The sequence below is a fragment of the Micromys minutus genome, assembly GCF_963924665.1.
Source record: "Micromys minutus genome assembly, chromosome: 23".
NCBI lineage: Eukaryota > Metazoa > Chordata > Mammalia > Rodentia > Muridae > Micromys > Micromys minutus.
This window is the reverse complement of record NC_137958.1, coordinates 39,461,575-39,487,544: the sequence shown is the minus strand read 5'-3', so window position 1 is coordinate 39,487,544 and position 25,970 is coordinate 39,461,575. Positions and strand designations below refer to the sequence as shown.

General features: G+C 36.0%; 1 protein-coding gene across 5 annotated transcripts in view; it reads right to left on the bottom strand.

The window, feature by feature from the left end:
- FOXP2 (forkhead box P2) overlaps positions 1–25,970 on the bottom strand; it is a gene marked incomplete at its 5' end in the record, with an annotated part of 236,441 nt that overhangs the window by 95,251 nt on the left and 115,220 nt on the right. Inside the window, one exon of one of the 5 annotated variants that reach the window (XM_080936451.1) lies at positions 19,935–20,009. The exons of the other annotated variants lie outside the window; for them this stretch is intronic. Coding sequence (XP_080792577.1) covers positions 19,935–20,009 — 75 coding nt within the window. The remainder of the gene's footprint in view (positions 1–19,934; positions 20,010–25,970) is intronic. 5 annotated transcript variants of the gene reach the window in all.

The window sequence follows — 25,970 nt, the reverse complement described above, 5'->3', positions numbered from 1 at the left end:
GATTCTAAATTATATAAACCATCTTTAATTACTTAAATCCTAAGGGCATTTTACATAAAGATGAGCCCACCAAAGCAATCAAAATCATCCAGAGACTGCTTCACCTGGGGATCCATCCCATATGCAGTCACTAAACCCAAGCACTATTGCTGATGCCAAGTAGTCCATTCTGGCAGGAATCTGATATGGATGCCTCCTCAGAGGCTCTGCCAGAGTCATATGGATACAGAGGAGGATGCTTGCAGCTAACCATCAGACTGAGCATGGGGACCCCAATGAAGGAGCTAGAGAAAGGGCTGAAGGAGATTAAAGGGTCTGCAACCCCATGGGGAGAACAAAAATTATTAACTAACCAAACCCACCAAAACTTTCAGAGACTAAAACACCAACCAATGAGCACACATGGAGAGACCCATGGCCCCAGGTGCATATGCAGCAGAGGACGGCATTGTCTGTCATCAATGGGAGGAGAGGCCTTTGGTCCAGCAAAAGGTCCTTTTCCCAGTGTAGGGGAATGTCAGTGTGCTGAGGTAGGAGAGGGAGGTTGGGAGAGGGATCACCTTCATGGAAGCAAGGGGAGGGAGAGGAAGAATGGAAGTGGGGGAAAGGGGATAACACCTGAAATGTAAGTACAGAGAATTTCCAATAAAAAAATAAGATTACAGAAATGATGCAATTAACGGGCACTTGACTTGACCTCTGAGATGCTATCACATGACAAATGAGAGAATTTCTTCTTTTATACAAATGTAAGATTATCCCTTATTTTTTCTGTACATGCTTCTCCTGAAATTGTTTTATTTTCATAGATTTGAGGAGCATGACTTCATTAATCACAGTTTTTAACTTTAAGACTAAATATTTCAACTGCAGTTAAAAGAATGAGTACCTGCTAAATTTCTCTTTAGGCAGTAGCAGTATGTTTGAATATCTATTGCCAATATTAGAAAATAGTACTTTGTTAGTAACATCTTGCTTGCTATTAGGAAGTTCTTTTTCTCGTAATATTTCAATAGCAAGCAATTGTATTTTGGTTCAAGAGAAAACATTTACAGTTAAGAAAACATTGTTAAAAATATATTAAAGCTTCATCTTCAAGTGTCAAGGAATATTGCAGAAGATAGAAAATAAAGAATTTTAAGAGGCAAAAGTACAGGGAAGGACTTAAAATGTCATCTTCAGGGCAAGATATAAACCTTGCAATACAAATTCCCAGCTCTGTGGACACCTGTACTGGGCCCGTGAAAGAAAGGACCTGTCAACAGCCAGGTTTGGATGGATAGTCTGAGGGCTCCCTGCCTGTCACTGCTGAACGTTTGGCTACTGATATATTCAGGGTGAGAAGGAATCAATGCCTTCAGTTGCAAATCTATTGGGAAACCTACCAGGTTCCAATGGATAGTTTTAATCCCATGTCACACAGGGGTCCTGATTATACAAAGTGAGTCATAAAGCAAAACCAGAAGTCAGGAACTCTATGAGTGCTAGGGAGAAGTAGGGGTAAGAGCCTTGGGAGGAAGGGCTTGAGAATGACGAGGGAGAGATAAAACAGTGTCTGATTCACTGTTCTGTTGCTGAGAAGAGACAGCATGGCCAAGACAACTCTTGTAGAAGAAAACATTTAATTGGGGCCTTGCTTACAGTTTCAGAGTCTTAGTGCATTACTATATGGCAGGATGCTCAGTGACGTGAAGGCAGGCTTGGTACTGGAGAAGAACCTGAGAACTGCATCCTGAGCTGGAAGCAAAAAGTGAACGACTAGTCCTGGCATAGGGTTTTGAAGCCTCAAAGCCCTCCCCTAGTAATACACTTCCTCCTCAAGGCCATACCTCCTAATCCTTTTAATCCGACCAAAGAGTGCTTCTCCTTGCTGGCAAAGCTTTCAAATACATGCATGACCCTTTGCTATCTTATTCAAACCACTGTGGACATGACAAGAGGATAGTGTAATCAGAATGCAGTTAATAAACATATGGAATTGTAAAAAAAAAAGCATGGTTAATTAATTAAAACAAGAGTCAAACATAAACTTAAACATTAATGAGAAAGCAATTATGTGATCTACAGTTTGAGATGTTGAGAGACAGTGTCCTGTGAAGACATGAGTTAGATGAAAGGCTGGTAGATATCAATTTTCTGATTTCAGAAACAGAAACTAGTCCTATTCACGCAGCATCTGGAAATACTTTCTCTGGTTTAAAATGAACAATGTTAAAAGTTAAATAAAATTAAGGAAGTAGTTAAGCAGTATCACTGTGAGAACTCAATATTAAGTGCCTTCTACGATGCAAATGGTGTTAAAATATATGTGCATATTTAATGTGCAGGCTATAGTCATCAAGTATTCCATAAAGTTTCATTTCATTAAACAAATGATAATAAGGTATTTATAAATGGAATTTTAATAGAAGAGTAAACACCACTAAAAATACCTACAATAACTCACATTACAGTAAATCTCTTTATCCTACTTATATACCACATATAATCTCTTTACTACTGAAATACTTATGGTACATACAGAGACTAAGTGATAAAAAACCGTGTTAACTTCATAATGTTAAGTGAGGCTTCTTGCAGAGCATAAAACTGCTTGTTCCTAAAATTTTGCTTGTTGCAATAAACACTATGACCAGCTATAAGTTTCTTAAATATTTTTAACTGTTCAGGTATTTGCATACTATCATTAAACAAATCAAGGTTATACACAAACACACACACACATATTCACATACCTTTTAGCAGATATGAAACTTAAGTGCATTTGGGAAATTACAGAGAGCATAAGATGACTGCAGATCTTGTTTAACTGCAACTTGCAATTGATCAGATCCATGGGATGAACCACAAATCTGCATTTCTAACACTTCCCAGGTTTAAGATAGTTTCATGAGCAGACTTTGTAAGAACATCTCTGGGATAAATGTTTCCTGCTTTGACTAATCCTGAATCAAGGAACCTGGGGCAGATAGAAGTAATACAGAATTTATGACCTATTCACTAAATGATAAAATACATCTTGAGATACGACTTAGAAACATATAACCTTGATAGCTATAAAGTTTGGGAAAGACAAAGTTCTGCAAGAGTCATACAGACACAGCTGAGGTTGTTTGCTGGCAACCATGGGACTGAGAACAAGGACCTGAAGGAGCTGAAAGGTTTTGGAACCTCATGGTATCAACCAACCAAACCACACAGAGCTCCCAGAGACTGAAACCCCAACCAGTGAGTACACTTGGAGAGGCCCATGGCTCCAGGTGCATATGCAGCAGAGGACAGCAGTGTCTGGCATCAATGGGAAGAGAGGCCTTTAGGTCCATGAAGGTGCGTTTTCCCAGTATAGAGGAATGCCAAGGCATTAAGGTGGAGAGGGTAATTGGGGGAGAGTGTATGTACCTTCATGGAAACAAGTGGAGGGGGAGGGAGGAGGGGAGGAGGGGGGACAGGGGACAACATAAAAACTTTGACTGTTTCCATGTTACATTCTGTTCTGCATGTACTTTATGCTTATGGTAACTAGTAAGATTTCAATGCATACTATCAAACCTTTAAAAGAATCAAATACTGACAAAAAATATATCCATATAGTTTTATGCCAAAATGCTTCTAAAAATCTGTACATGTGTCTCTCTTTTTTAAATAGTTGTAAGAAAAAAATAAAGTTATAGCAAGTTATAAAAAATACAGAGAATATCCAATAAAATATTTTTTGAAAAGACAAAGTTAACAAAACTCTATTATCTTTAAATACATCATTATTCTGAAAAACAAACAAACAAACAAAAGTCACCACATGTTTGAGAAAATTTTCTTGTCCATAAGACAGAAATCTACCATTAAAAGTTTCAGAAAACAACCTTTTTGTGGGTGACTATTGTTTACTATTGTATTTTCCCTCAAAAGTGCACTTTCCTCTTAAATGAGATCATTAGATTATACATTAGATCAGAACAGAAAAGAAAATTTCCATAGAATCTGAATAATAGAGTTTCATTAACAATACCTACTAAGTGCTGGGCACTGCTCTAGAAAACTCAATATCCATTTCTCAGTATGTATCCATGGAAAATGAGATATCAAGCCCCAAGTAATCTAAATACAACAAAGCAAACAGGAGAAGGTAGAGAGGTTTCAGCCAAAATGTAACAGGTGCTCGATGAATTTCACCATTGTATTGAGAGAGCAAGTGGGCCAAGGCACAGAAGTTGAAAAATGAATAGACCTATTTAGGGAAGGGTGAGGATTCAATTATTTTTGTAAGTTGGTAAAAACTATAGTAACTAAGAAGACCCATGGCAGGAGCAGGTGAGTTTAGACAAATGGCGAAGATTCAGGAATAGTGCTTCTTGCAAGAGAGTGGCCTGTTGAAAGGAGTACAATGTTGCTTTAAGAAAGACGCTAAAATGTAAACAGATAGAGAAGGCATAGGCAGCATGTTCCACAGGGTACTGTTTTACAATAGCAAATCATTGAAATCATGAATTGGAGCACTCCCTGGTAGTTGTCACATCTCTTCTGTGTTCTGCCTGAAGAGGGCGGGCCTGAAGACCCAGTGGAACACACAAGCAAAGTAAGAATACAAGTGTGCAAGCCTTGTTCAGAGTTGTCTTCCAGGGACAGATTTAAAAATAAAACAAGTGAATTTGACATATTTTTGGTAATATTAAGGAATGGAACTCGGGTCTTCTAAGCTCAGATGCTTGTACTGAGAGGTGAAAAAGAGTTGGACAAAAGAGAGGGAGGGAGAGAAATATCAAAGAGCACTACAGATAATATGGTGTTAAAGAAGTAGTTTGGGTTTGGAAATCCGAGTTATGTCTTGGCTTAGTCATTTACTGACCTGTGTGACACAGGGCAGGTAAACTCAGTATGCAGGCCTGCTGTTTTCTTAATAGAAAAAGGAGGTTTGAATGGGTATTGCTGCTCGGTTGCCATGGTTAGCTTCTCCTTAGCCGGGGCAGATGCCACAGCAAAAACACAGTGCTTTTAGCCACTTGAGCTCTTTTGACCAAAACCTTAGTGACTCAGTTTGAAGGACATCGTTACATCCTATGATAATTAAGGAAATGAATTGTAGCTAAGAGGTCAGGATGAATTACTCTAAATAAAGACGATCAAGGAACGATATGTTCCCAAGAGATATATTTGGAGGCTTAGACTCCCAAATGCTCATCACCAATTCTTGAAATTGCAGGAATTTAGGTCCATATTATAAGAAATTATGTGCAATGAGCAGGCCATGAGTGCTTCGAGCAGAACAATTTCTTGTTACCCGCCATCAGCTTAACAATAGATATCTTCCAGGCCCTCTGTTGGGAAAGGAAGATGAATGCACAGTTACTAAGCAGAACATTGAGAATCTGGACTGGACGCTCTGTAAAGGAAACTTGGGTGAGAGAAGAGGAAGGGAAAATAAAGTCTATTAAAAAAAGTGTTCAACTTCACACGGTGCGATACGGGCCATATTTATGTCTTCTGTTATTTGTTTTTTTTTTATCTTTATCCTTGGTTCATGCTTTATGAAAGGACAGAAGAAAAGGCTTTGGGCTCAAGGCATCTACCTTTTTTTCTGTTTGCATTACGGACTGTGTAGCAATGAGCCAGATTTACGCAGTTAAATATACCTCTGAGGGCAGTATCATGGGTTTCATTCTTAGGTTGCTCTCACAACTCAGACTGACAATACAGTGGAAAAGAGATTATCATAATATTTCTGCATACATTTTACTTCTGTTACAATTTCTGTTTTCATTAAAGCGTTTTCACAGAACAGCAAATTTTCATTTCATTAATTACCAAAAATTAACCAATTACTTCAAAAGTTCAATCTTAATGTATCTAAATGTTTCATGGAATAATGAATGTTCTTTGGAATTATACTAATCCACCTCGACTGTCAGAGGGGAAGGGAAGCATGTTCACATGTAACTGAGCTATTAGAGTCATTTATGAGAACATAGTTTCTAAGTTTTAACTCTACTGAGTAGTCATTCTCTCAGCTAATAATAGCATCAGGTAAAACAAATATGACATGACAGGGGAACGCTGTCACAGCTAGAACATCCTAACTACTGTGTTCATGCCTTTCTCTTCCTTTCTTTGGTCTGTCACAGTTAAGAATTCCTAAAACTTGATATAGAGTTCAACAACAAATTTGCAGCCACTGGGAGAAAGACACCACAGTAATCACGGGCACACAAAGATTTAGCAAAGGGATCTACTAAGTGCAGATGTGGGTGAGGTTCTATTTCTTTTAACATGATCTTCACCCATAAATGTTGCATCACCCTCTATTCTTCTGTCCTCTCTCCCCTGCCTGTGTGTGTGTGCATGTACACACTGTGTGAGAATGTATGAATATGGGCACGCACATGCCAAGATTGTCATGCAGACATCAGAGGACACCCCTGTGTAATAGTCTTCAACTTTAACACTGTGTGAGGCTGTTTTTTGGTGCTCGATATTGCCATGTGGCTAGCAAGCTTCAGGGAATTCTCCTGTCTCCACTTCCCACCTCACTGTAGTGGTGTTTGGATTACAGATCATGTCTTGTTTTGGGAGGCTGAACATAGGATCTCACCATATTGAGGCTAAGGCTGTGAACTATCTCCCCAGCTCCCCTTTTGCACCTTAATCTCTTCCCTTTGGTACCAACACTCCTCTGGGACATTCCTCACTTTCCCTTTCTGCTCAAGTCAACCTTATCGTCTTTCTTTCTAGAACAAGTTTGACACTAGTACATACTATTTATCCTTCCTCCACAATCATTTTTTTCTTTACTCCAGTCATTGTATTGTCTGGTGAAAACATCCTGGTCAAACCCACTGACTTACTCTCTCTCCTATCCCATAGTTGTAACAATCAAACTTCATTTCATGATAATGTAGACCGTTTTCAGTTTCTTTTTGTTTTGTTATTTGTTTTTTTTTTAATTTCTTCTAATTAAAGACTGGGGGAAAGATAAAGCAGTGGAACACAGATGAACTTTAAGGTCGCCAAGTCTTCCATAAGATGTTACAGTGGTAGACATATGTAATTACGTCATTCTCAAAAGCAAAATAATACACTACATTAAAAGGGCACCCATGTAAAGGAATAGACTGTTGTGAGAACAAAGGGCTATTGTTTTCATCTTCTAATCATTGGTAACAAATCTGGGGAGAAGGTTAGTAATGGGAGTCTGTGAGGGCAGAAAACATGAAAATTCCTGCTTTTTTTTAGAAATTTAGATTTGGCTGTGGATATAAAATTATTCTGAAAGAGAAAGAAAAAAAGGAAATAAATAAAGGAAGGAAGGAGCAAGTTACAACCACCAACTACCTCTCTCTCTGTCTCTCGGTCTCTCTATCTCTCTGTCTCTCTGTTGGGTTCTGTCTCTGTCTGTCTGTCTGTCTGTCTGTCTGTCTGTCTCTCTCTCTCTCTTTCTCTCTCTCTATCTCTCTCTCTCTCTCTCTCTCTCTCTCTCTCTCTCTCTCTCTCTCTGTGTGTGTGTGTGTGTGTGTGTGTGTGTGTGTGTGTATGTGTGTTAGTTACCTTCGACTACTTGGCTTCTAGTTCTCTGTCTAGTATATTGTCTAGTATATTTTCTTAGCTGATTTGGTAATTACTATGTAGCCCAGGCTGGTTATGAATTTTTAAATTTCCACCTATGTCCTTATCCTTAACATTCTTCTCAACTTCTTCCAGCTTTCCCCTAGTTCAACCACAGGTGTCAGCAACTTCGGTTCATTGGTTGGGTTGAAATATCTACATTTGACTCTTTCAGCTACTTGTTGGGTCTTTCAGAGGGCAGTCACAATAGTTCCCTTTTTGTGAGCACTCCATAGCCTCAGTAATAGTGTCAGGCCTAGGGGTCTCCCCTTGAGCTGGATCCCATGTTGGGCCTTTCCCTGTAACCTTCTTTTCCCCAGGCTCTTCATTTCCATCCCTGAAGTTCATGCATGTCCTCATGGGTCTGAGTTACTTCACTCAGGATGATATTTTCTACTTCCATCCATTTGCCTGCAAAATTCAGGATGTCCTCATTCTTAATAGTGGAGTAGTATTCCACTGTGTAAATGAACCACATTTTCTGTGTCCATTCTTCTGTCCTGGGACATCTGAGTTGTTTCCAGATTCTGGCTATCACAAATAAGGCCACTATGAACATAGTGGAGCTTGTGGTCATGTGGCATGGTAGAGGATCTTTTGGGTATTCCCAAGAGTCATATTGCTGGATCTTTAGGTAGCTCTATTTCTAATTTGTCGAGGAACCTCCAAATTGATTTCCAGAGTGGCTGTATCAGTTTGCAATCCCACCAGAAATGTTTTACAGTTTCATGAGGTTCCATTTATCATTTCTAGCATGAGCCGCTGGAGTTCTATTTAGGAAATTTTCCCCTGTGACAACTAGTTCAAGGCTCTTTCCCAATTTCTCTTCTATTAGATTGAGTGTATCTGGTTTTATGTTAAGGTCCTTGCTCCACTTGGACTTAAGCTTTCTGCAAGGTGACAAATTTAGGTTTATTTTCACTTTTCTACATACAGACAGCCAGTTAGACCAGCACCATTTATTGAAGATGCTTTCTTTTTTCCATTGTATATTTTGGGCTTCTTTGTCAAAGATCAAGTGTACATAAGTATGTGGTTTTATTTCTGGGTCTTCAGTTCTATTCCATTGATCGACGTGTCTGTCCCTGAACCAGTTCCATGCAGTAATTATCACTATTGCTCTGTAGCAGAGCTTGAGGTCAGGGATGGTGATTCCTCAGCTGTTCTTTTATTGTTAAGAATTGTTTTTGTTATTCTCAGTTTTTGCCTTTCCAGATGAATTTGAGAAGTGCTCTTTTTATGTCTTTAAAGAACTGAGTTGGGATTTTGATGGGGATTGCACTGACTCTGCAGATTGCCTTGGGTAGGATGGCCATTTTTACTAGGTTAATATTGCCAATCCATAAGCATGAGCGATCTCTCCAATTTTTGATATTATTTTTTATTTCTTTCTTGAGAGATCTGAAGTTATTGTCACACAGATCTTTCACTTGGTTTGTTAGAGTTGCCCCAAGATATTTTACATTATTCGTGGTGGTTATTTTGAAGGAAGCTGTTTCCCTAATTTCTTTCTTAGCCTATTTATCATTTGTATTACGAAAGACTACTGATTTATTTGAGTTAATTTTGTAACCAGCTACTTTGATGAAGTTGCTTATCAGCTGGTGAAGTTCTCTGGTAAAAATTTTGGGGTTGCTCATGTATACTATCACATCATCTGCAAATTAGTGATACCTTTATTTTTTTTCTTTGCCAACTTCTATCCCCTTGATCTTTTTTTGTCTTACTGTTCTAGCTAGCATTTCAAGTAGTGTATTGAATAGATATGGGGAGAGAGGGCTTCCTTGTCTTGTCCCCAAGTTTAGTGGGATTGGTTCAAGTATCTCTCCATTTAATTTGATATTGGCTGTTGGTTTGTAGTAAATTGCTCTTATTATATTTAGGTATGAGATTTGAATTCCTTATCTCTCCAATACTTTTAACATGAAGTGGTGTTGTATTTTTGTCAAATGCTTTTTCAGTATCTAAGAAGAAGATCATGTGATTTTTTTCTTTGTGTTTGTTTATATAGTGGATTATATTAATAGATTTTTTACATATTAAACCAACCTTCCATCTCTGAAATGAAGACTACTTGATCATGGTGAATGATGGTTTTGATGTATTCTTGGATTCAGTTTGGAAGAATTTTATTGAGTATTTTTATCAATATTTATAAGCAAGATTGGGCAGAAGTTCTCTTTTTTGGTTGAGTCTATTTGTGGTTATGTATCAGAGAAATTGTGGCTTTATAGAATGAATTAGGTAGTATTCCTTTTGTATCTATTTTATGGAATAGTTTGAGGAATATTAGTATCAGGTCTTCTATGAAGGCCTTGTAGGATTCTTCACTAAATCCATCTGACCCTGGGCTTTATTTATTTATTTATTTATTTGGTTGGAAAAATTTTAATGACTTCTTCTATTTCCTTATGGGATATAGGCCTTTTTAGACAGTTTACTTGCTCTTGATTTAACTTTGGTATGTGGTATCTGCCTAGACCATTTTAAACAAGAATTCAAAATTTTAAATTTTGTTATTATGTTTTCAAATACTTCCCTGTGTAAGTTACCTTTTTTTTTTTTTAAAAAAAACACTTCCTCATAAAACATCTATTGAATTATTTCTCATCAAACAGTAAAATGGTAACATTTCTCCTATAGCTCTATAGATTTCCAAATGCTAAATACTGTGGTACATCTTCACAGTCTAACTTCATCATATGTAGGTAATTATTATTTTATTAGAAAGTTTGCGTGGATTTTTGAGGAAATCATACTTGACAAACATGATAAGTGGAAGTAAGAATAATTCCCAAAGTCAGCATGAAAACATAATATCAAAATAGGGTTAAGTACCATGTTAGTGAAAATGAGGTCCTGTGAGGTGACAACAGGGTTGGACCTTTATAATGTATTTCGGTTAATAAGTAGGATAAACAAAGAAGTAAGCAACTGATGAAAACAGAATATAGATTTCAGAGATAGAAATATATTTGTCTGCAACCAATGTTTGTGAAATAACAGCATTGGGAGATAAAAATGATACTAATTTTTGCTGTTTAGGAGACTGCATATGATTACAAGTTGTTAAAGCTTCATGCAAAATGCACCAGTCATGAAAGACTTTACAAGTCAAAGAAAGATCATTTGGAATGATCATATACCGTACAGTGCTATCGATTAAATTAAATTAACAGTGGTGGAACTGCTCATTCTAGACATTTATCAGGGCTTATCTAGAGCCATGGATACTCAATGTAGTTCTAATATCTGAAGTTACTACCATAGAAATTATAAGTTTTATAAATTTATTTCATAGGATAAAGGCTATATGTTATAAATCTGTTTCATTTGCTCAATCTAAGTTATCTATTTTGGGATCTGCACATTTTATTTCATCTAATTCAATGTTGGCAGATAATTGTTTTATTAGAAATATTGAGTATTTTGGGGCAAGACTGTATTAAAAAATCACTAAGTACTTATCTTTTCTAGATAAAACATGTTTATGTGACAAATAGTGAAAAGCAACCTGTAAAGCCATGGATGTTCTCGGTGTTTGTCCTATCCATAAACAACCGAACATTCTTGAATATGTATTCTAAATAAAGGAAATATAATTGTGGGGAGTAAACCATGGTCATCATGAGCCTTATTCTTCTACTCATTAGAAGTCACAATTGGAATTCTTTATGTCTTTCAGAATAAGGCCTTTTTACCTAGCTAAAATTTTTCTTTTCCCTTTTATTGAAAATATGTTTTTAAATATTTCATAATTTTTGCTATTCATGGGTTCACTCTGTTTACTCCACCTAGTTCCCTCCCACCTCTCCCCATATGGATTTTCATGCCAAGAAATCAATAAACTAGTAATTCACAATCCATTCTAAAATGTTTCTGAGGGTATCATAAAAACATTCTTGAATTTTCTTTTCTAAAACCTCACCCTATAAACAAAGCCATTGTGTAGACCTCATTAAGACCTTAGACCTTATTAAGACCTTCAAAATAAATCACAAGAAGTAGTCAAGCAATATATATGGTAATTTCAAAGTGATCAAAATCTATCTCCTTTTAAACTTTGTCTTAGTTAAATATATTTAGCAACACATGAAGAATAAATTCAGTTCTATTGTGACAAATATAATCAAAACTAGTTATGCACCTTGAAAGAATCAATGCATACAGCCTATTCTTCAAGACTAAAAGAACTGATCAATCTCCCACAATCCTCATTAGATCCTATAGTAATAGCGAGTAATTTAGGAAATCTTTTTGATTTGTTAATATTGTTTTCAAAAACGATAAAATAAAGTATTAGGGATAGATGAATCAAAATGGTATTTTTACTTACAAGGTGCTATTAGTTTAGGACAAAAATACATGGTAGACAGACATATACTTTTCTATTTGTCTAATGCAGTAACAGAGAATGATTCTTCGAATACAGGAGAGTGCAAAACCTGCATGTATATACTAAACTGTTCATAAAGTAGCCCAAGAAACACAGATCTGACAGGCAATAAGAAACATTTGGGATAAGGGGAAACTAGGAAAGAGGATAACATTTGAAATGTAAATGAATAAAATATCCAATAAAAATTGGGGGAAAAAGAAATTATGGAGCCTTCCCGAGATCTGCAGCCCCTCCATGGACTGATAAGTCGGCCTGGCTGTCCTGAGCGCCAAGTCGAGTTCCTCTAGAATCACTTACATGAACAAGGGAGTTCAGCAGCTCCAGCTGGCGCCTGGGCTCAACCGGGAAAAGCTCTCCCAGGCAGCTGCAGACTTGAAACAGTTCATGCTGAAGAATGCTCGCTCATCCATATCAAGCTCCCGCCAGTAAGCACTTGTTGGTATCAGCAATAGTGCGTGGATTTGGTGGCTGCATATGGGATGGATCCCCAGGTGAGGCAGTCTCTGGATGATCTTTTCTCCAATCCCTGCTCCTCTGCTTGTCCCAGTATTTCTTCCCGTGAGTGTTTTGTTCTCCCTTCTAAGAAGGATTGAGGCATCCACATTCTGGCCTTCCTTCTTTTTGAGCTTCATAAGTTTTGTGAATTGTTTCTTGGGTATTCCCAACTTTTTGGCCTAGTATTCGCTTATCAGTGAGTGCATGTGCCATGAGTGCTCTTTTGTGACTAGGCTACCTTACTCAAGATGATAGCTTTTAGTTTCATCCATTCGCCTAGGAATTTCATGTAGTCATTGTTTTTAATAGCTGAGACCTACTCCATTGTGTAAATGTACCACAATTTCTGTACTCATTCCTCTGTTGAAGGACACCTGGGTTCTTTCCAGATTCTGGCTATTATAAATAAGGCTGCTATAAACGTGGTAGAGCATGTGTCCTTGTTATTTGTTGGAACATCTTTTGAGTACATGCCCAGGAGTGGAATAGAGCCATACTGTTACAGATGAGATTACTTGGAGCTAACCATCGGAAGGAACACAGGGACCCCAATGTAAGAGCTAGAGAAAGAACTGAAGGAGCTGAAAGGGTCTGCAATACCATGGGAAGAACAACATTATCAACCAACCAAACCTTCCATAGCTATTCAGGACTAAAATACCAACCAATGAGCACACATGGAGAGACCCATGTCTCCAGTTGCCTATACAGCAGAGGATAACATTGTCTGGCATCGGTGAACCAGCAGAGGCCTTTGGTCCAGTGAAGGATTGTTTTTCCACTGTAGGGGAATGCCAAAGTGCTGAGGTGGAGAGGGTGGTTGGGAGAGGGAGCACTTTCATGGAGGCAATGGGAGGATGGGAGTTCGGGGGAAGGAGGAAACATTTGAAATGTAAATACAGTTACATTTAGTTTTACATGTACTTGAGGTTCATTGTAACTAGTAAGTTTTCAATGAATACTATCAAACCTTTAAAAAAGTACTGACAAAAATATATTTATATAGTTTTATGCAAAAATGCTTTTAAAATCTGTACATTTATCTCTGTTTTTTAAAATAAAGTCATTGAAATAAAATATTATGAAAAATAAGGTTAACATAGTTGTATGTTTGATATTCAGCATATAGTTTTTTAATTATATAGCATCTTTGCATCAGAATACTATCATCTATCATCCATCTATCTATCTATCATCCATCTATTATCTATCTATTATCTATCTATCTACCATCTATCTATCTATCATCTATCTATCATCTATCTATTTATCTATCATCTATCTATCTGTCTGTCTATCATCTATCTATCTAACATCTATCTATCATCTATCTATCTACCTACCTATCTATCATCTATCTATCTATCATCTATCTATCTATATATCTATCATCTATCTGTCTATCATCTATCTATCTAACATCTATCTATCATCTATCTATCTACCTACCTATCTATCATCTATCTATCTATCTATCTATCTATCTATCTATCTATCTATCTATCTATCTATCTATCTATCTCTGTCAGTCTGTGTATCTAATCTATCTATATGTTGTTGAAAATATCAAATTTCTAAACCTTTTGGTGTGTTTTTCCAAACTTGACATATTTTTCTTCTAAAATCACACAACCACATGTGAATTTATGATTATTTTTATTTAACAAGATGAGCACTTGTTTACTGGGTATCTCCTCCTTACTGAAACATTTTATGTGGTAATTCTTTAACTGTTATTGAATACTGTCAGATTTTTGTGTAGCCTAAATACTTATCCGTAGTGTTCTAAAGGAAAATTAGTGTTATTTTAATATTATTCTTCAGATAATAAAATGTAACTCCTTCTGGATGGAGTTTGCTGACATTATTTAATAGTGTAGATTTGAAGGGGAGATTATTTCTGCTGAATACTGCCAAATACCTCACAACACCTCTCTCATGTGGGGGCAAGAGAAGCTCTAGTCACCTAGAAGTAAAAATCACCTTATGACAACACCTTGGTGCCAGGCATGAATAAAATTTTATTTTGAAACACTCAATTTGGTAAAATCAAAATCAAGCAAAACACTTTATTTTTATTAGTCATATAAATTTCTTTGGAAAAATTTTTATCCCCATTATTATAAAAAATACTATTAATCAGCAGTCTACTGTCATTTATCTTACTAGTCACACATTATATAATTATTATATAAGTAAATTCTAAGAATAATAAGCTTTGTGAATTCTATTGGCTAAATTTTAAAATTACATCATATATTTTTAGGCTTATGTTATTATATAAAATCATGTGTAGCTTAAAAGACAGTATTAAAAGTATATATAAAGCCTAGTTCTTAACAAATTCTTTTGAGGTAAAGAATACTAAGTGGACCATGCCAGTAATAAAAATTCTGTGCCATAATTTGTTACCTGTTTGCATAACAACCAATTCATTTCTCTAGTGAAAATCACAAATGTAAAACTACAACTTTAATAAGATAAAGAAACGAAATTGCAAATGTAGCTCAATAAAAATGCACGCACATACTTTTGCATAAGTGATCATTTAGACATGTGTGTGTATGCATGTGTGTGCACCATGAAAAGTTATGCTATGATATGAATTGTTTCTGTGTCTTTTGTTAATCAGTATACTGAACTAAGATTATAAAGTATACAAGGGTCAGAAATGCAAAATAAAAATAAAAACATGGGTTAATTTATGTGACACTTAAAAACATTCAAGGATATTACAGTGAATTGTTAGAAGTTAATGTAAATTATCATATATATATATATACATATATATATATATATATATATATATATATATATACACACACACACACACACACACTATCTCTAATGGTTTCTTACAAAAAACATTAAAATACAAAAGGCAAAAATACTGTTTGTTTTAATAGGCATCAAAAAATCACATTATGGCCACATAAATATTCTACTGTGTCTATCAATTTGATGAAAATGTATATTTACAACAACAAAACCAGAGAGCTAAATAAATAATATTTTTATCATTCCCTGACTTCTGCCTTACTGGTGTTTAAGTAAATCATCATGGGAAGTGAATTATTCATTATAAATTTCAGAGGATTCTTCATTTCCAAAGCTCTGCTACTGGTCCTTCTTGGAGGCAACATCAAGAGAACCCATGGCTGTCTTAAATAGAGGGTGAGAGGCAATCACTCAGGAGAAGTGACAAGAATGAACTGAGCCCAGAGACCTGCAACTCAGTAGGAAAGGCAGACAGGTAATTGGTAATATCTTTAATTATACGAGGAGAGTAAAAGGTTCACCAAGAAATGCACAGGAACATTGGCGAAGCTTTCTCAAAACGGCAACTTTTATTCTGTTTTAGGTGAAGCATCTGGAAGGTTGGTTATGGCTTTAAATGAGTTTACATTCTTATATGTTAAGACATCCACAAAACTCACAAAATCTGCTAAAACGGGTATAAAATTATTCTTACGGAATGAAGGTAGTGTCAAACCATCAACATGGTAAGCAGAAATCAATCTTGTTTGTAAAGCTTCATAATAAATTTAATTACACTTTCATCTGATGCAAATACTTGAGTCATGGTTTCAAAATAAGGACCATCGTATGGTGAATCTGTTTTCAGCTTTTTGAGAGTTCTCCAAACTGGCTCTCATAGTGACTGTACAATTCACAATCTCGCCAACAGTAAAAGGAGATGCAAGGACAATTAATGAAGAAGGATGCCCTGATTTCGAAAGAGAGCAAGGAAGAAGATATAGAAGGTTGGGAGGAAAAGAAGGGGATATATAGATAATATAAAACTCAGATATTAAAAAAAATAAAATATAAAAAAAATATTAAGAAGAAGGTTGTTCTAGAACAGTACATTGTAATTTCTCCCCTTATGTTGCACATAAAACTAAGTCCAGACTACTTAAAAATATTCCAAAATCTTTCCTTCTCTCTGACACAATTATCACATACTAAGGAGCCAAATGTTCAGAATGATCTAGCCTTGACACCGTAGTTCCTAACATGGTGGTATCTTCATGTGCTAACGCTGGGCATAAACAATCGAGAGCGTAATAGTGGCAGCCGAGTCCAGAGAACTGATTATTTGAACTTTAAAACAAGAAAGATTCTTTAAAAAAATCACAATTTTCATCAAAATGCATCATTCAAGAGGCAATCACAGCTCAGTGAAGAGCTGGAGGGGGTAGATAGCAAACTCAGTCTATGTAGCTTAGTATGAACGGGAAAACCCACACCTGGCCACTGCTGGCCAAATCTCATCTTTAGTTTACAGAAGCAGTATACTTTGTTCATCAAAACTTCCATTTGATTCAGCGCTGAAGGCTTTTTATACAAGGACCCAAATTGAGAACCCTAAGCATTCAGCATAATTGCCTTAGCAGTGAGAGCTAAAATGCAAGGCCCTATGTAAAAGGGTATTCACTGAGGTGTAAGAACCTGCAGGCAAGAAGAACAATGGCTTATGCAGGTTGGTGTTAATGAGGTCATTTGGGCAGATGAGGTTTCAACAGGGCATCTTTATAGGATAGTGAACTTGGCTTACTGTATGATGCTAGAGAAGTGTAAATTTAGTATTCCGATGGTAAGAAAATCTAAAAGGCTGATAAATATAGGTGGAATATTTGTTCAAGATAAAGATACATCTGTTTTAGAAAAAAATTTAAAGAAAAGAAATGGAAAAACATTTTCAAAATAAATCAAAAATATGACAAATGAAGAAAGACTGATTGGGAAAGGCTTGCTTCAGTAAACTCCTATGGTGACTCTTCGTCATTTGAAGCCCTTAATCAATGTGCCTGTGTGTGCATGTGCCCATGTGCGCGTATGTGCCTGTGCATGGGTGTTTCCTGAAGAAATCAATGTAATAAAAGAGTGTTACATTGCTATTCCTAATAAACATACAACATATGATAACAACAACAGGTAGATAAAGTTTTAAATTATGGTTTTCAGGTAGATATGATCTCAGCAGGTACAATTACCACCCAGTATTTCAATGAACTAGTGAATGCATGCAAATAAAATTTAATAGCAAATAGATCCAAAAACATAACCATGCTATGCAACAGTATACTACTAGATGAGTACAACGTTCAGAGGGCAGCAAATGTCTGATGGGTTATTTGTACAACCAAGGTGCAGGAAACACCTATATTAAATGCATTTGTATTACATATTTTGACATAAATTCCATAAAATTAACAAATGTAAGAAAGGAACATGGTATAGAGCTTGTCTGTTTTTAATATCAACACAGACTTGGTAGAGATGCCAGGCTCAAGAAGAATGAATAACTGTGCTTGCTTTAAAAAGCCCCTTTTATCTTTCTATGAGTTTTCTACTTTCAGCCCACTATGAACCCTGTCATACTCCAGACTCCATCCTAATCCACAAGATGGATCTTAAAACTTAAAGTCTATAAAAAGATATTTTTAAAATAAAAATATCAAAACTTAAGTTCTAAAATTAATTTTTAAAAAGAGGCAGATGCATTAGACAAGGTTGGTAATTAGCATTTGTTTTAGGGTATTTTTTTGTTGTTGTTCTTGGCTTGTAACTGCATTATACAGTCATTTTAGATTGGAGAGAGTTTATATCAAATAATCAATTAATTAAAATAAGCATGTCCTTCAGTAATGTTGCTCTTGGGTTGTAAAGTCAAGAAGCATCCTGCTATAATGTCCTCAGGGACTAGTGTTAATTATTAAGTTTGTAGCACTACAGTTGTGGAGAGCCCATGCTCTACCAAGTTCCCATACATCATTTCTAAGCAGCCACTACCAACTCATATGACACAGCTTCTGATGGAGAGACACAGGGCTGCTCCAAACTCTCATTCAGTCAGGACAAACTCTTATTCAGTTAGCTGTCCAGAAACAACGTGACAAGACTTACCACAGTCCAGTACACTGATAATCACAAACTTGAGCTATATATTCATTCTTGTTCTTGAAGGATTATAGGGCCCTATATGTAACTTTGATTTTAAAGATTTTATTTGAATTATGGGGGTCATCCAAGTGCAGAGGCTGATGGATCCTTTGGATCTGGAGTCACAAGAGGTTGTGATATGAACACTGTCCCTTTTACCAAATTGTATTTTCTCTCAAATTTATTACATTTGTGTGTGTGTGTGTGTGTGTGTGTGTGTGTTATGTGTTGTTTTTGTTTTGTTTTGTTTTTAGATAAAATTTTGGTTGATTGTTTCATTTCAAGCTAAGGATATGATTATAATGAAGTTTACTTTAAGTGTATCTATCTTTTAAACTGTGAAGGGAACAGTCATATATTCATCATATTTTAGACATTGATATAAATGTACACATAGCAATTCAACACATGCAACTACCACTTTAATTTCCCCCAAAATATTATTACAAAAAAAGAGACATACTTTAGGGTTAAAATAAATACAACCATAAGGGTTGTCCAAAAAGCTTTTTATATAAATATCTTCAACAATGCTCTATACTTTGTTTTCATGAGTTAGTATACTATTGTTATTTCTCCTGGGTTTGTTTGTGGAAAGAAGTCAAAATTACTCACTATTTAATAAGCAATAATGATTCCCAGTAATTAGACATTGCATTTAAAAATGTCTTTGAACACATACAGTATCAAATTATGTAGGTCTTCCCAGCAAGGAAGAACATTGATTATTTCTTCATGTCTTAATTTAGTTGAATTTTAACAGTTTTGAGTTAGAAAGAGTATTCATAGAATAGTAGAAATAGATTTTGAGTGAGAAAGTTTAGGCAGGCTCTGTCTTGCTGAGACTAATAAATCCATCCATTCATACAGAAGTGAGGCAAAAATCTTAAATCTTAAAATCTTTCCTTACACTTTTAAGGATTCTGTAGAAAACAGGAGAAATCTATACAAAACAGCTCTATATAAAGTCCTCAAGCTTACACTTCAACTTTACCATTCAATTTCTAGGCTACCTCATATAAATACTAAGTCACAAAATCAAATTTCATTGGATGCCAGTGTCTAAAGACAGAAGATAAGTCCCTCTCCACTCATGCTTGTCTGGCATCTTTAGGAACAGGAAGTAGCAACTCCTTGCTTAAAGATGTACTCATCCCATTTACTGCTCATTCCCACCACACCATCACTGTCCTGCCAAGTCATTGCTAAACTTTCAAGAAAGTGTGTTGGTGCGAAGACTTACACAGCCTCAGTGGACTTTAATGCCCCCAAATTTGAGAAACTGTGAGCAGTATAGCTTATGAACCAAGATTGAAGTGGAAACACCAGAGAAAACAGAAAGCCTGTGTTCTTGTGCCTGTCTCCTAACATAACTTGTGCTTTAACGACTGGCTTCAGTGGAAAAGTTTGGCTATAAGAAATCTCAGGAGTTCTGAATTGTGGGATGGAGTCCATGGTTTTGCAGTTAGCTTCTGAATTTCTAATTGCCCAATAAACTTACTGCAAATGTGCTGTGAAGATGCCCATCACAAGGAGAGTGGCCATAGACACATAATTTTGTTTCTAGAAGCAATTCCTAAATTAAACAAAAAGAACCCGGAGTTGGCTCTTTTTCTTTTCTCTCCTCAGTCTTATTGTTCATGAAAAATAATGTGAATTATCAGTTACACTAATAAAAGCCTTTTTGTTAGAGTAACATAGGTTTTTAAAATAGGAACAACCTGTAACACATGACACTGAATATTAGACTTGTAATAAATGAACCAGTGAGGAAAAAAAAATCCTGATTCCCTGCTTTTACCTCCTAAGCTGCAATTACAGTTAAAGTTCATAAGAATTTTTGTAGCTGTAAATACCACAGTGAGTTTTATAGAATGCAATGCTATTTGCTTATCTCAAATTCATTTCGAAATGCTAGCAATGAGTTACACTCAGTAGTAATCTGGACCAATAAACATTAATTCCTCACCATAAGCTACAAGGACAATAGTAATCACCTCTTCAACTAAAGTGTCATGGTTAAGCACTACTGTACTATTGCTATTCCCACTCACACACATCTAAGACTGTGGAGATCACACCATACTAACTGCTAAAACCTGTTGAATTTTCCCACTTGCATAGGAAAGTACTTTATATACTCAAAAGTATAGTGTGCATTTTATCTGTAAAAGCAAAGTGATTATTTATTGATAAATGGTATGGAATGTCTTTTTTTTTTTTTTTTTTTTTTTTTGCCTAAGTAGCACCAGACATTTCAAAGATTTTGTCTGAAGGGCAAAAGGATTACATTGCATTTGAATAGACCATATGACAACCCATCCTTAGACTTCATGTATGACATGAAAGGATCATACCCATTCATAAAATACACAAGGGAAATTATAATTATGCCAGGAAAGAAGAACAGCAAGGAGGGATGTGGTGAGAGTGTCAAGGGGCATTGGTAGTAGTTTGATGCATGTAAATATTACATCTTATAAATAATTCCTTTCAAATACATCTCTGAAGTTCTGGGCTCTGTTTAAGAAACGGATTGTACATGCTTTAGTTGTCTATATGTCATTTTTTCTCTTTTTTTTCAAGTTAGAAGCAACATTAATTCAGGCAGAAAAAAAATGGCTTCCAAAATATCCCTTTCCTTCTCTTTCTTGTGAAGGAGTATGTCATCTGATGTTGGCAGATGAGAACTGGGGTGATGTTCAAGTTATATTTTACTGTCAGAATCCAACAAACACATTTTCATCTAAATTATTTTGTCAACAGCCTTGTGGTGCCCTTGCTAACCTTATTTGGCACCAGTGCATAATTAGATACACAGGGGTGTGACTCCAATTGAAGGTGTTGGCATTGTAGCACTCTGTGAAAATATTAACTATGAGGTTAACTCCAATTTTCTCTTCTTTAATTAAATGCACATGGTACTAATGAGGTAACCCTACTGTTCCTTGATAGCACTAATTAGCTAAGAGGAGAGTACACTCTCACACTGCAATTTAAACCTAAAAATAAGGTTGAAATATGCTAATTGCAGGCAATTTAAAACAGTACAAGTTGAAGAACTAGTCATAATAAGAGAAAGTGACTGCTTTTCAGCTAGGCAGCTGTAACTTTGGTTAAAATCAAAACAAGCCACACAATTTTTGGACTGCTATTTAACAAGGTCATGAGCATCCTTAAAAAAGGAGATGTTACTCCATCTGATGATGATATGGCAGACCCACACCAGTGTAAACAGCATCCCCAGAAAGGTGCTCCTCCTGAAGGGACTGGAAACAACTTTCATATGAACTCTATAGATGTTGTGTTTAATGCTGAAAATTAAGCTCTATAAATAAGCTGTACCATCTTTTTTTCAGAAAGATTCAAATTAATGAAAATATTATAATTGGAACCTAGGAAATCAACAAAACCAGCAGAGATGTGGACAGTTTGTCATTCCATTGGGCTAGTTAATAGAAGATATAGAGAAGAGGAAACTTTATTCCTGTCGAACACATGAAGCCGATGATGTATAATGATGAGGAAACTTACAAGTTACAGAAACACAAGCTCCTGTGATCATCATTTCAGGAATACAGGTGCTTAAAAATATGTATTTCAAAGGAGATTTCTTCTATTGTTTTGAACTCTTGGATGGATGTTTCCTAAGGCTTCATTAAGAGACAATGGTCCCTATTCCTAGCTCAAGTGACCCAGAAACACAATTTCATTAAACATAATAATAATACAAATGAGCCTTTATTAATAATCCTCTTAAAATATTTTATGAATGGGACTTTCACTCCTAAATGTATAGAGAACTGTTCTGCAAATCACAAGCTGAAGGAAGCTCATGAATCGTCAAAAACATTATGTTATAATTTGATTGGCACAAAGAACATTTTAATCAATTTTTGATTTGCTAAGTCCATAGTAGGTCTTAGGTTTTTAACTTAGTTAACTTAGGTGTTTAACTCTGATAAACAAAACAACTCATACCAAGTCATTCCAGAAAACACAAAGAACTCTTAGGAATCTATCCTTAGGAACACAAGAGTGAGGTAATTATGCTGTGGGTTAAAGGTGATATTTTTCTTTTTACTTTTTGTCACGTTTTTTTCTTTTTCATGCAAATGTATAAAATATGACCATTAAGCAATCAGAAGCACTGAGCAAGCAATAAAAATACAGAGTCAGAAAGCATATCCTGAGATGGCGAACAGAATCTTAGACTGAAGAAAAATTTCAGAGAGCAAATGCAAACCCATTTCTAAAGCAACAGCTTTTAAGGAACTCTCAAAAACCAATTCCTAGAGTTAAAACTGTGCAAAGAGAGCATCTGCCCAACCCTTAGCCAATCACCATATCTTGTCAACAGGTTTAAGAAAATAAACTGTGCTTTGAAAAACCTCCACCCACCCTATTCTCACAGCTGCCCTACCAATTTATACTACACAGGGAGACAGAATCTTGGCAAGAGATGCTAATAAGCTTCTGGCCAGCCAGGCTTTGCCAGACCCAAGAAGTTGCAGGTTAGTAAAGAATAAGGGAGACTGAATGAAATCAGACAGCCACTTAGAAAGTAGTCTCCTAGAGGCAACCTGACACAGTCCAGCAAATGCAGGGAAACCCAATGCGAGTGGATGTTTTAAGTGTTTGCATCTGTTTCAAATAAGCACCAACAGTGAGAAGGCCAGGACAATGTACTGGAAAGGGCTTTCAACATGAACTTCAGAAGAAATCTAGGCTTTGGCTAAATACGAGTCATTGTTCAAAATAAGGATATTGGCTCTGGAGACAGTCTGCCGGGGTTCAAATACTGACTCAACACTTAGCCGTGCTGTGACCTTGACTAAAGCACTTAAAGTTTCGTGGTCCTTTCCTTCAGAAGGTGGAAAAGAAGCACTGTTATGGAGTAGTTAAATACGCAGAATGGAAAACGTACACGGAAAAACAGCATCATCTATAAATATAGTATTCATTAGTTACATATTTCACACACACATATATGTATATATATGTATATTGAAGAACAGCATTTATATATTTTTAGTGATAAAAATTACTGGTTTTCCTATATGTTAAACATCATTATATATCATAAAGGCTACAAAAATATCGAAGACATTCTATCTGCCATCAAAGGAATAGCCAGCTTCCCACTAGTAGACTATATATTGCAAGTCAACATCTCTTCCAACTTGAATACACATCTATTTTTTTTTCTTGAAATCTGCTTTAGTGAAGCAAAGAGCTAACAAGGGTAGATATATGTGTGTCCTGTTGCAAGAGAAAATCACTTATATTAAAGAGAATATATTTTGAAAAGTTCACAGAAATGTACTTTTCTAAACAGAAAACAAGTATGATTGTTTTGATTTTTCTCCACAAATGAAAATATTTTAAATTATAATTTCTTGAAGATGTCTGAAGGAAGTACACATTTTTTTCTTTAAGGTGTGTGAAACTCCATGCAGGAGTCCATTTTGAGGTTGCTAAAGATATCAAGGAACACTGTAAAAAGTAAAATCATACTTTAAAGCAATGTAAAAAAAATGGGTCTGTGAGTGGATTTCATCCTATTTGATGGATTTGTCTGTTTATCTGCTTCAGCTATTCATCCTGCCTGATAGAAACTGGCCAGGGACACCGGGGTCGTAGATGTATGAGAATGACACCTATGAACTTTGTAAAATCTATTCAATCCTTCCCTAAATATCTGCAGAAAATTGATGAAAACTTGACTATTTTATAATGCAAGTGAGTCAGATGATTTGGTGCAGGTTTTGGGTCAGCCAGGAGAAAGCAGAAACCATGCTAAACAAAGAGCAAATCTGCATAGGCACACAACTAATTGTCAGTCTGCATTCTGAAGGAGAAGGTAGTTTTTCCCTCTTTCCTTCTATGGTGCAGACTACAGCAGCCTTATCATATTCAGAGGAACATGATGCAATTATTAAAGAGCCATTTTTCAGTATAAGGAAGAAAACTTCATGCAGGATGAATTAAGGAAGAATCAGTTGGCATTACTTAAGAGACTGGAATTTGTTTGTTTGTTTATTTAAAGACCACACTGGGCACTATGGATCCTACTGTGCAAAATGTTAGCAAAGGAAAGCATTCCTGCAGGAGCTTCTTTTCAAGTTGCAAGACCTGAGGTAGGATTCGGGGATGTGACTCAGCAAGCATCTTGGACATATTGACCTAATGTGCCTGGGACCAATCGACTCTGAGAATCAGTACACCCTTTAGGCTACTTACTTTGTGAAATGTTTTTATTTTTATGTTTTTTATTATTATTATACTTTGTAGTAATTACTATATAGATGTATCTAGCATAATAAAGTTATTAAAATGAAAGATACATGTTTCAACCACCAGAACACAGAGAAAAAGCAATTCTTCATTGAAAACTAAAAACCAGCAAACTTAAGAACAAATTATATGAACTCTGAACTTTTTATATATTCAACCACTCTGGTAATTGAGTAAAACACAGGACAGCCTTCTCAGGAAAAAAAATGTATGCAAAAATATAATTAAAAGGGTAAGAATAGATGTTAATTATATTGAGATTCTTTTTAAAATACTTTAAAAATATTTATTAGTTGTGAGACACTCATTAGTGTGCTTCCTTAGTAATGGATTAAGTAAAAAGATGTAGTCACAGGTTTAGAAGCCACTAACATCATGGTGCTCTATTATACACACCTATCCTTGGTTTGGGGCTTATGTATTTGACACTTAGTTGCCTGTTGGTGTCAATGTTTGGATGGATGAACCTTGCTGGAAGAGATAATACTATATAAGGTAGGCTTGAGGATTATATAGTCCAGCTTACACTGTCTTCTTCCTCATCATGGCTGAGAAGGTAAGTTTTTGTTTTTCTGCCCCACTCTCCATGTATGCCGCTTGCTAGCATGCTTCCCTGTCGTAACGAATTCATATTCTTACAGAACCATACGTCCAAATAAACTCTTTAAAAAGTTTCTCCAGTCTGTCATAGCCACCAAACATGGCGAATAGGGAAGCTGTTACCAGAAGTGGGATACTGTTGGAAATAACCTGACCATGGTGTGGTTTTGAAGAATGGGTAAGACTGTGGATTTGGTGTCTATTAAAGTGTTTGAAGGCACTTAGTGTTTAAAGAGGATCAGATTCCAGCAAACTAGCCTTCTAACTTGTGTGAGAGAGACCAAGGTGTTTTTTGCTCCTAGAAAGCAGCTGAATAAAGCTATGCTGCTACTGGGGTTGTGGAGGTGTGGTCCTTCCTAAGCTGCTAGTTAAACTTGGCAGCAGCATTCGTGGGATACTAGATTTAGAGGCATGAAAATTGTTATAGCTTTAGAAGCATGAAATATTTGAGAATGAACAGGTCATGCACTTTTCCTACATAGTCTGCTAAGGAGAGTGTGGCTGAGAGTCTCTGTGTTAGGACCTCAAGAAAACCAGAAGTTGTGAGAAACCATTGTTGATGATATGAAGTTAAAGCCTGAGTTGCAAGAGAGAAGCAAACAAATGGAGATGCCAGAGCTGTGGGATATCTGTGAAAACA